At 41.3% G+C, this 11893-nt stretch overlaps 1 protein-coding gene across 1 annotated transcript; it reads right to left on the bottom strand.

The window, feature by feature from the left end:
• Positions 1-390: 390 nt before the first annotated feature.
• On the bottom strand, positions 391-11747 carry nrbp1 (nuclear receptor binding protein 1). The gene is made up of 18 exons (XM_022207402.2): positions 11151-11747; positions 10634-10892; positions 9549-9671; positions 7916-8017; positions 7740-7829; positions 7584-7624; positions 7308-7402; positions 7128-7211; positions 6984-7042; positions 6483-6581; positions 6256-6388; positions 5905-5995; positions 5701-5751; positions 5260-5395; positions 4714-4767; positions 4556-4619; positions 2120-2175; positions 391-2021 (listed from the first exon to the last, which is right to left on the bottom strand). Exons 2-18 carry the CDS (start codon positions 10862-10864, stop codon positions 1926-1928), a joined length of 1605 nt encoding a protein of 534 aa, XP_022063094.1. The 5' UTR covers positions 10865-10892; positions 11151-11747; the 3' UTR covers positions 391-1925.
• Between the last annotated feature and the right edge of the window lie 146 nt (positions 11748-11893).

Here is an 11893-nt window from a genome sequence, read left to right as displayed (position 1 = left end):
AAATTTTACTCAAGTACTTTAGTGCAAATTTGAGATGTGCTTGAGTTTTTCCATTTTGTGCAACTTTATACTTCCAATTCACTACATCTCAGAGGCCATCACACCAAAGAACTAGCCAGTTAAAAGTAAAATAAAAAGAGAGGACGTCTAAAATAAACAGGACATAAAACAGTAAAACTAATTAAAGCTAAAAGTAAACCTGTCAGAAAAGCAAGTAGATTTAAAGAAGTCATTTAGAAGAAACTACTGACTCTGCAAGCCTAGTGCTGCTTCCAAATCTGACACATTAAGCCGATATATTCACAGATATTCGATAATGAAAGTTGATCTGCTTGGACCGCAGTGACCTCCTCGGTACAAACAAGATAACAGAACACAAAGACATAGAAATGCTGATAGTGTAGTTTTTTTTATTTATTTTAGGAAGTGAAAAAAAAAGAAGAGGATAAATGCATTGCAGAAACAGAACACAGTGTCCAGCATACAGTGTACAAGATGGTTACAAGCATGCCAGGCCGTCCCACACTTGCATCTCGCGTTATCTACAGACTGTCAGAAGGAAGTCACAGCATCCAGACTGAATTTTCAATGACGTCGTTTCCAAATCACCTCCCGCTGGCGAGCACAGAGCCGGAGGCCACGGGACATTTCCAACAGGATACAGAAGTGTACGGTTGTGCAAACTAGCAGCGAGAATCTCAAACAGTTAAAAGTGGTCTGAGCCAGTAACTGAATATCTAAGAGAGAACTTTTGTTTTTTCAGCTCTGGTGTCACACAGAATACTTCAGCCATGAATTGAACAGAGCCACAGAATGTATAAGTTGACGGGTCTAAGCTTAAAAACGAGAACTGAACCGACTCCGGCTAACCGCATGTGTCCATTTTAGACATGGAAAAGCACACAAACCCTGTTGACAATCACCTAACGTGTGCTTAAACACCAAAGCAACTCAACCTTGTGTGTGTAAAAATTCGACCAACAGACAACTTTTCATCGACGCAACCCTGATTGATAAGTGCTGCGATGTTCTACTTGTAGTAGTTGGACCACAGTCAAGTGACAACACCCCCTTTTTCACTGAAAACAACAGCGTGGCTTAAAGAAAAGGAGCAAGTAAAAGCATACATTCAAACAACCACCGGCTTTAGTGCTGGAAGTGAAGTATAAGTACACACTCAGGAAAAGATAGACGAATAAATAGTTTGACTTTTTTCATATATTTTATCTGTAGCTGTTCAGATTGTGTTGCAGCTGCATATTTCATGACCGTGTTGTATAATTACAGAACTCCATATGGTGAAATGGACACTGCATCTGTTACATCATTGGCTTGATGCGTTTGAAAGTCTTGAAAAAAACCGACACACGGTAAGAAGACGCCTCGCTCGCTGCTCGAGAGAAAATTTAAAGGACCAGACAACCAGACTTAACCTTACAACACCATAATACACACACTTCAGTATGCCGGGACAAAGAGATTTTTCATACAGACAACTATTAAACAGTTTGAAGTAAAAATGTTTAAAATACAATTTTAACACTGACTTAAGGAAAATACTGCTGTTCTTTTTATTTTGCTTACTTCAAGCGTTTCGTCACTACTTCAGAACTGAAAGAAATAAGCCAAACAGTGAAAACATTGGTATTTTCCATTAAGTTGCAACTAGGATTTCCTCTTTTAAAAGAGAAGCAGATGGCTGTATTGGGTGGGAGAAAAAAAAAAAAAGATAGAAAGCGACAACCACTTAGTGGCAGTTTTTTTTTTCCCACCAGAAGATACAAGGACAGGCTGCAGGATCTGCAATCAGACCAAGGCTTCCTCCTCTGTCCTCGCAAAGCTTTCCTGCAACTCTGATGTGGAGCAAAAGCAAGTCCTGTTGTAGAGGACGAGGAGGGACGAAAGAAGGCCCGGAGAGTCCTCCGCTATGAGGAAACCGTCACCGGATTCAGAGAACCGTTCCGGCTGTAGAACTTTGAGAAGGCCTCTTCGAGAACGGATGTGAGTCGTGGCTGATCGCCCTGAAATAAAGAAACAAGAAGGTGAACCAAAGTCTATAAATGTGATTTATGGTACAAACAGGAAGAGCGGCCATGATGATGACCATAAATCGTCGTACCTCACTGATGAACCCCAGCTGAACGAGCTCCACTGCCAGCTCCTGCACGTTCTCATCTGGATAAAAACACAACGCTTAGATGGTGACGAGCTTGAAACACATCTGAATCATAACCGACCAGTTACTGAACATGATGTCTGTAAAATACTTAAATTCATCCCTACAGTAAATGAAAAGTGCACCGCACTTTCTGGACTATACTTTTTTCTCACGCTTTGAACCCTGCAGCTTTTACAACAGTGCTGCTAATGTACAGATTCTTACAGGCGAGCTTCATGCCGTCAATGCGTTCAGCCTCGTCACATCAGACCAATGAAATTACCAAACAAGTCACAGCGGACTAATGAAACTGTACAAACAGAAGCACACTCATTTCTTCAGATAAGTAATTTTGAGCTTCATGCACACAACCTCATCATGGAAACACATGGAGAAATGCATATGATGCAGCTTTTAAGTTAAAGGCAATCAATCTGCCTGTCAAAGAAAGAAATGAAGCTGCTGTACGTTAGCTTGGCATCAGGCACTGTTCTGAAAAAAAAATAATAATAATTGAAAGTTAAAAAGATCTTTCTGTGTAAATATCTCATTTTACAACGTGAACACCTGTGGCCTATAGTCATATATGTGCATTTTTTTTTTCTTTTTAAATTTTAGTGGGTGCCGCTTGTATTCAGGTGCGCTCAATAGTCCGGAAATTACTGTACCATGTTCAATCTGTGGGTGTCTGAAAGCACACAGCGTTTTTAGTGTGTGCTGGTGAGACACACAGAGATAACTAGGAGGTGGATCAGGGATCTGTTTCTGACCAGACACCATCTGACTAGTGGCTAACATTAGCATGCTATATAAAAAGTCACAACATGTGAAGAGGACGTGTTGTCGTCTAGTTATGGTCCAGTTAGTTCACTGAGCGCAGACATGAAACTCTATAAAATATTAAGAAGCCTTCAAATAGGTGGAGGAGGAGCCATGAATGAATTGCTGTTTTATTATAAGGTTAAGGGCATATTAATTGTTGTCTGTGTTTATTTGGTTATAGTATTATTTTATCATGTTGAATAGATAGATAGCAGGTCACATGCTTATGGGCAGAGATATTTAAGTCATTATATTCACCTGTCTTGACTTATTTATTGTTTGAGATGGGGTGAACTGGGTCGCCGTACTTTTTGTTCACTGCTATTTTTCATTGATCGCTTTGATTACTTTATGACTTTGTGCACGTTATCATGAGTTGATGATCTTTTTTCTTTAATAAAAGGTTAAACATATTCTTTGAAATCTAAGTGGATTCTTTTGTTTAGCGCGTCAGACAAACAGGCCCAGCCTCAGTCTGTCAGCGACTGTCCTTATTGAAGTCGCTACAGGCAGTTAAATATAAAGGAGCATTAGCGTGAGTGAAAATACAGGGTGGGCCATCAGCTTCCATACATAGGAAAATGCATAATGTCTAATTTTTTTATGTTTGAGATACCCTAGAAGATGCGCTTGACGCCGTCTTTGGGGGTACTTGAAGGCCATGGTGTATCAGGTGAAGATACGAGACATAAATCATGTTAAGGAACGGATCACCAACACCGTTACAAGCATCACTTCAACTGTGCTAAAGCAAGTTCATCAACAGTGGAAAACACTTATGGGTTTTTGAAACAATGGTAATCAAAAAAAGCACATTATATAAATAAAAACAGTTGGAAACATATGGCCCAGCCTGTATAAAGGGGGCTAAACAGTTACACTGAAATTGCATTTTGTATAGCTTTGTTGCCGTTTGAATACAGGCTTCAGCCAAGTGAACCGACCTAAAAACAAATGTAACCATCGCAAATGATTATGTCTGATTATATTTCATCTTTCTCTCTCTTATTATTAGGGGTTGAATAAACAAAAGTGTCCAGCAGTACGGACATGCACAAGCACATATATGTATGTACACGCTTACATAACAGCTGTAGCACATATTCACTCATTACGTTATAGTATTTATCTCCATCTGCCTTTTTTTTGTAGATTCATGACATTTATATTTGGTCGTAGTGCATATTAAGGTGAGATTTCTGCCATAAGCTCTGAGAATTTTTTCATCTCACCTCTACCGTTTTCTTCCCGTTTCTGCTACTTTGTTTCACAAGCAAAGGCTTCACATAACACACATCTCTGAGCACAAAGTTGTGACTTTAATGCACTATGAAAGTAGCAGCGTCTCAAAAATAGCAGAAGGAAGCAAACAGTTTAAGGCAGGAAATGAATTGAATGTTTTACACCTTCCATTTTTTTAACCAGACACTCTCAACCTTTGCTTTAAAATCGTCCCTCTACAGAGCAACTGTAACACTGCATTTTCTGAACAAAGCAGTTCACCAGCTATGCAAGATTTCAAATGGAAAAATGTGAAAGCATAGTGCTATATAATTACAAGAATAAGACACTTACTTGGTAACAAATCACAGCTCAAGTGCCTGTTCAGTTTATCCTCAAGTTTCAGCAGCAAGGTCAGCTGAACGGAGAACAGAATACATCCATTGAAAACCAAACACATCAGCTATTAAAGCAAAATACTTGGAATCAAACAATGCTGAAGTGAGACTTACATGGTGCTTTGTGCCTTCTTCAACAGGCTCAATATTACACTGCATCTGAAGGACCTGTGAGCAGCAACAGGAAAACTGTTTAATAAACGCCACACTTGCAGACTGTGAGGAGAAAAAGATGAAGTGCTGCATGCAAACGATTCAGTAAAAGCAAATGCTGAAAAAGATGAAATGTTTTACACTACTATCACACCGTAAAAGACAAAAGAGGAACCTTGAGGTGATCTCTAGGGAACAGTAATGTGTGTTTGTGCATCTTTTAATTCCCTAGAAAGGTTCAACACTGTGCTGTAATAAAATGATGTCCTTTGGCACATTTTGCTTCTCTCTATCACAGCAGCTTTATACATTTTTTTTTTTTAATTTTCCCAGAGTTCAGAATTTAGAAAGAGACGTGAGCATTATTTTTAAATATCTGACCTACTTTGGGATCTGAAGCAGAACATTAAATAAACAAAACAATGTTGACAGTCTTCTTGTATGGTTTCCAAAGCGTACGCTGCAGCCCACAAAGTGATCTGACTGAGGACTGGTTTCACTTCTTACCTTCCTGGTCTCGAGCTCTGCAGGTTCAGGAGTCGGGGTTTTGACTGAGGGGGGAACTATGGGCGACTTCACGGCCTCCTGCTGGGGTTGTTGTGGACACGGCATCCCAAACGCAGTCAGAGGATAGATCCCATTCCTGTTAAATCAGGGGAAAAAAAATAAAAAAAATCAGCTAGGGAGATTTAACAAGACTCCTCAAATATTTCCATGTACTTTAAACAGGTTTTATAGTGTTTATATTTGCAAACTCAAAAGTTCAGCTGAAATACAACCACTATTTCCCATTTCTGGCCTCAGTCACTTGATTCAGCATCTCTCATTTCACTTTCCCCTCCTACTTTTGCCACTTAATGCACGCATTCAAGCCAAAAACCTCTAATTAGCAGTAACTTAGTTTACAAGTATGTTCTGAGTTGAAGCTAAACTGTGACTGTTCCTTACCTTACATCCTCCAGGAACTTGTCCAGCTCAAGTGCAGGAAATTGGGAGAGCCTGATGCAAAAGAAAAGGCGGTACTTGTACTGCATTTGACAGTCACCTCTCAGCTAAAGGCTGCATTTAAACTATTTTACGATAACTAACATAACAAAGGACAATATGCTGTCATATTTCAGAGTTTTATGACAATTTAACACTCAGACTTACTTCATCTGAACTCCATCCTTGGCTTCAACTATTACCAAGTTGGGGTCCATGTTCTTTGTCATTTCTTCTAAAGCATTTTCTGGAATCATGTCTGGAGATGAACAGAGAAGATAAGAGCATTCACCAGTGATGCAGTTATTCTTCCAAACTGAACACATTAAAAGCATCGTTTTGTGACTGTATACACAACATCTCATAATTAAGTCTCTAACTGTCCTTTTCTAAAGATCTGTGTTCCCAGCTGTCTGTGAATGGCAGAAAAAATGCTTCCGTAACAGAATTTGACCGAGTAACTTCAACTTTAAATGGAAAACCTATAATGTCATTTTGTCTGTGTGTGTTTTGACTCACGCTGGTGGCTGACGATGCAGTGTGCAGCCAGCAGCTTGAGTAAGGGCACCTCGAACAAGGCCTGGTGAAACAACAGCTCCTTAGCTGTGGGTCGCTTACTGGGGTCAACCTCCAGACACTTCTGGATGAATTCCTGAAAATGTGCGAGAAAGAAAGGACATTAGGTTGCACTTTTCTCTCCTAAACAGCTACGTGGGCTTTTAGACGCCTGCTTCTCCCTTCCTCACCCGTTGCAATGGGTCCTCTAGGGACTGAATGGCACTGTTTATGGCTTCTTGGGACACATAAGACGAATCTCCATTACTCTGGATTTCCAACACAGCCATCTGAGGAGGGGATCGGACAAAGAAGGGATTCATAAATACAAAAACAAGACTTAAATCAACAGCAACCACTGTCATGTTATAAAAGACGTTACGTGTCATCACTGCAGACCTCAGGTTGTTTATTACATGTGTATCTCTTTTCCACTGAAAGCCAAAGATAACAAACATTCTGTGACACTGACTTTCCAAACAAATACCAGCACTGTCTGGAGATACCATAACTGACACCTTTGTTCAGAACAGTGATACACACCATCCGAGCATTGCGAAACAAGCCTTCAGTAGAACTAGTGCTCAGGCAAACTAGGCCAGGACCACTTTCTTGTTGTGAAACCCCCCAAAAAAAGAACAGTTTGTCAGTATGTGACTAACAGCTCGGATCAGAACAGCGTGTCCTCTCACCTCTAAGGCGCACATTCCAAAGGAATAGATATCCACAGCTGTGGTAACATTGGCAACGGCTGAAAGCAGACAAAAGCTAATCAATATCACAGAAACACAACCGCAGAGCTATCAGAGACCAATGATACACCGCAAGACCATCACCTGCATACTCTGGAGCAAAAAAGTGAAGGCTCTTCTGCTCTTCCCGACAGGTTTTCACGTGGTTATTAATAGTGTCTGGAGCAACTGAAAGAGTGGAGAAAAAATACTTAATAACAGTGGTGTTGACTTGTCAGGGGAATAGCGCTGGCTTCACAGTGCACTGATCTTATCGAGGCCCACCTGAACCGATCTTGATGAGGCCGTTGTGCTGGATGAAGATGGTGTCGCAGGTCAGGTTACCATGAATGATGGGAGGTTCACATGAGTGCAGGTAGCTGGAAACAAGACAACATGATTTAAAGACAAGAACAACACAAGACCGTGTCAACATACCTGACTTCTTCTGTAATAAACAGATCTTGGTATTTGGGATCTGACTCAGGCCAAAGCCTCACGCAACAATTTATTCTGTAACGCTAAGCTGCTTACACAAATTATCCTTTTAGTCAGACTAACCTGAGGGCAGATAGTATCTGTGTGCACCAGCGCTTCCAGGCCTGTCAGAGAAGATAGGAAAGCAGAAAAAAAAAGCTAAACACCATTAAAAAAAAAAACAAAACTGTTCTTGACTTGTTAGCTACATTACTGGTGTAACAGCAGAGCTTCTCATACCTTTTCGTTCATCGTCTTGTGGTTTTTCTTTGTCTTTTTTAAGAACTGCTTGAGGCTTCCTGAGGACATGTATTCAGTGATGAAAATGACCTGCAGACAAAAAAATGCAATGAAATCAAATCAGCATGAAGCCCATGATTCTCTTCTTTATGTGATTTGTTGGCATAATCCTTTACCCGTGCTCTGTTCTCTTTGACATCTGCCCAGTACTTGTGGAACTTGACGATGTTCAAATGCTCCAGCTGGATCAAATTGTCGAAAACGGCTTTGACTTTTTCCTGTGGGGAAAAAAAAATGAATGCACAATTCCACATATTTTCAACTGTATCTATATTTAGGATTTACAAGTTTGCTACCAAAGAGGTAAATTATTGGACTCAAATTATCTTATTATATCTCAACAACTTCAAATTCTACTGCATTGTCTTGACCAGCAGGTTGAAGCAGTAGATGACTGACTTGTAAATGCCACATTAAAATGTAAATTCCACAAATGTCATTAAGTGCCTCTTGACTCTCTGAACCCAAAGCAGTTCCTTGTTGTCTTTTGTTCCTGCCATATTTTTACTCACTCAGGGCTCATTTCTCACTGCAGTATAAAGCCCTGCACCTCTTTGGAAACAGCACAATCATGGCAAGAAGTAGAGAGAATTCAAAAATGTCTTCTGTGCAGTGTGACACACTGACAACGCAATAAATCATATAAAACGAAAAAACAGAAATTGAATTTCTTTGATTGTTTTCGTCAAACTGAAAAACAGTTTTCCAAGCGCCCATAGGTGCTAGTAGAATAGAACAGAATCACTTTATTCATCCTCGAAGGGAAATTTTAGTAGTATTAAAACTAAAACTGTGATTTCATATACTATAGATATTTTACTGTTTACATTTGTAAATTGCTTCCACACGTCTCCTATCAGCTGTGTGGAAACACTGCCTGCAGTTCAGCCCATTTCAGCTGACAATTCCCCGAATGTTTGTCACTGTGACTGTTGATGGCTTCACAGTTGCTTTTTTTTTTTTACTTTTAGCAGTACATTTTTGCAATAAATGCTATAATTTCTGCAAACAAACATGTCCTTTAAATCTGCCGGCAAGTCTGGAGTTCAGAGGGTTGAAGGCTACTACAGGTTTTACTTTACACACCATACAAACATCAAAACACACAGAAAATACACATCCAGCAGCTCTGTGAGAATGATAAAACCTCGTTCAATTAAAGGCATATAAAAGTCAACAGCTTTGAACGAATTGGTCCCTGAGAGGTTCAAACTGTAGCCAGTAGCTACATAGCGCAGAACCACAATCACACTCTGATGCTTTATATTTGAATAAAGAAACAACAGTTTGGATCTTCAGTTGATGACATTTGTAGAGGCAACATACGAGTGAGAAAAGTGTAAAGAAACACTCTAGATTGAAGCCAGATCACCAAAATGCCGAGTTGTAAGCAAGCAAGAACCTTAAACAGCACTTGTTCTGTTCTTAAGGTCTGCCCTCCCTCCCAAAGTTCTGAAAATTATTTCTGCAACTACACCGGTACACAGTGTACTGGCATCAACGACTCTGACCATTTGCCTAAGGAGCTTAGAGCCAAAGGGGGAAAATGAAAATCAGCAGGCTTCCACATTCAGGTCACAGTAACACAGCACATGAAAAACAATCTTTAAAAGCCTTGTTGCAGCGTTTTATTCCTTTCAAATATTAACCGTGTCCTCTGGCTGACATCATCCTCACAATGAATATCATGATACAGGCAAAGGGAATAGCACAGTGCACAAATGCTTCGGATGTTTTTGCTGCACCCACCTCTTGTAGCTTGAAATTCTTCCTTTCTGAGAACATGACCTCATTCCACACCACCTCAACTCCTTCCTCTGTGTCCATGGCCAAGTAAGCATTATCGATCCCGGGGACGTTACGCTGATTCACCTTTAGGAGGAAACAAAATGAAGAGTGGTGTCATACAAAGCAAGTTCAACATAGGTAGGATGTCTCTGTGTAAGCTGGTTGGATAAAGCCTGAAACCCCGAAGCAGAAACAATAAGTATTACTACAGTACTTATCAACTTATTTTGTTAACTAGATTTTCTTCACCGGGCTCCAACAGAAGGGGCGTTTGATGAATCATTTGACTTTTCAAAGTGACTGTTAGTTGGTAAAATGGAGAGGCAGAGGAATATAAAAATAGATTAAGCAAAATGCAGTGTCACTGCAAATACTACAAGAGAGGAATACTGGTAGAAAATTGTGAGTAATGAAGCGAATATGTTTGGTTAGCTGCCTGGTGCACCCCCAATGCTTAATTCTAACACAACTGCTGCACATTAGAGCTCTTCAACTTTACATTTTCTCAGAATGTGCATTAGTTCTGACACTGTCCCATAATGAAAGACCTTACCTTAGATTTAGGAAAAATCTCAGTGAAATTAATGTCACTGATTGACTACTCAATGGAAAAATACCAATAGCCTTTAATCTGTGTTCTATAAACTTCAAAACCAGTGGAGTGAAATGGACGTGGCAGTAAATCAGGACAAAGTTTAAAAACATATTTCTGCGCCACCACATAAATGCATGCAGGTTCCAGTGGCAACAACTCATCCAGTTTGTGCTTCTGCAGTTCACATGGCTCCATTTACTGAAATTAGTACTGTACAGATCACCAAGTTTGCAGAAATAGCGAATCCCCTCAGCGGAAAATTTGTATCACTGATCAGGAAAAGACTAAGATCCTGAGAATGACCTCCTCCAGAGAAGGTTAGCCACATAGCAGCTCTGACTCTATGCTCAACATACCACACCAATCCAGTGATGTCTGTTCGTGCATGCCTCAGGAGCGATCTCCACCTGAGTGAAGATAAATGTGACCCATCCCCACACATTTCCTCTACCTCTTCTCTGCGTTTCTGCCAGCGTCCACACGGGCTTTCCTCCAGAATCTCTGACTCATCCTCGCTCTCCTCCTCCTCATCCTCCGTGGCAGCAGTAGCAGGAGGCTGGGTCACCATGGACACCGGGGGAGACACGGATGACACTCCTTGACCTGTGGACGCAGCTGCCACGGACTCCGGCTTGGCTTCCTGCACCGTGTCCGTGGCCTGCCTGCTCTCTCCCTCAGACATCTTCTCAGCTGTCAGGCCCAGCAGCCCGCTGCAATGATGCACAGCAGTGTAAACATCACTCTCCATCACAGCATTATGTCATCTGTTCCAGAAGTGCACTAAAAATTGCGATTATCTCCCATTTTAAGACTGGCTTGTCAACAATATGAAACTAGTGGGTAGCAGTGGGTGGCTAACACAGTTGCAGCACAAGAGCAGCCGTGGAGCAAAGGAAGTTAGCTTCACCAGAAAAGGCCATAACAAACCGCGACACAAGAGTAGAACAGGCAAACATAGGTGGACTTACGTGTTAAAGACGGGAGATGTGACGATGCCAGCTCCAGTTTAACGGACTCCCACCGCTGCAGCTCAACCCCAGCTGGCTCTTTAGCTCCGTTAGCTCCAAATCTTGTTGGTTTCTCGGCGGAGTTGCAGCTAGCTTTGCGGCGCTGCTAGCTCCTTAGCAACAGTCCACAGCGGCAGAAAGCGGCGAAAACTACCAGAGAGTGTATAAGAGCGCTCAAATATGTATCTTTATTCACTTTGACGGTAAATATCTGTCTGTCGACGTTTTATTCTAGCTAGCCAGCTAACTAGCTGCCCCGCTGCTAGCCAGTAGTAGCAGCCCACCGCCCCTTGCTGCTTCTCAAGACTCCAACCTGCTAATGTGCTCTGAAAATAGCTGCTGCTAGTGAGTGAAGCTCACAATACTGCAACAGCTCTACGCCCATTTACTGGTTAGCAACATCACAGCAGCTAGAAGAAGCTCGACAGGAAACTGTAGAATCAACTTTATATCCTCGAACACGGCGGCTGACTGACCTGAGCTAGGTTAACATTTAGCCAGATATGATGGCGACAACTTCCAGATGCACACTGCACTGCGAGCTCCGTCACGTCACAGCACAGGCGGGTTGCCAGATGGGGAGAGTCTGATCCCCCGTCTGCGGTTAGTCACGGAATATAAGCTGTTCACAGTGTGATCATAGAGACATTTAAAGCACGTATAAGAAAGATAGTCAGTGGAAATGAAGTGTCCAAATATGTACA

Source organism: Acanthochromis polyacanthus, chromosome 16, assembly GCF_021347895.1.
Source record: "Acanthochromis polyacanthus isolate Apoly-LR-REF ecotype Palm Island chromosome 16, KAUST_Apoly_ChrSc, whole genome shotgun sequence".
Lineage (NCBI taxonomy): Eukaryota > Metazoa > Chordata > Actinopteri > Pomacentridae > Acanthochromis > Acanthochromis polyacanthus.
The sequence above is the reverse complement of the archived record's forward strand: the minus strand, read 5'-3'. Positions and strand labels throughout refer to the sequence as shown.

What these genes read in the sequence shown, in the direction of transcription:
- nrbp1 (XM_022207402.2), bottom strand. Translation starts at nt 10,864, where the DNA reads ATGTCTGAGGGAGAGAGCAGGCAGGCCACGGACACGGTGCAGGAAGCC. An exon ending in TTGGAATGTGCGCCTTAGAG is followed by an intron (nt 6,582 to 6,983) that starts GTGAGAGGACAC and finishes TCCCCTCCTCAG; the next exon opens with ATGGCTGTGTTGGAAATCCA. An exon ending in AAGAAGGCACAAAGCACCAT is followed by an intron (nt 4,620 to 4,713) that starts GTAAGTCTCACT and finishes TTCTCCGTTCAG; the next exon opens with CTGACCTTGCTGCTGAAACT.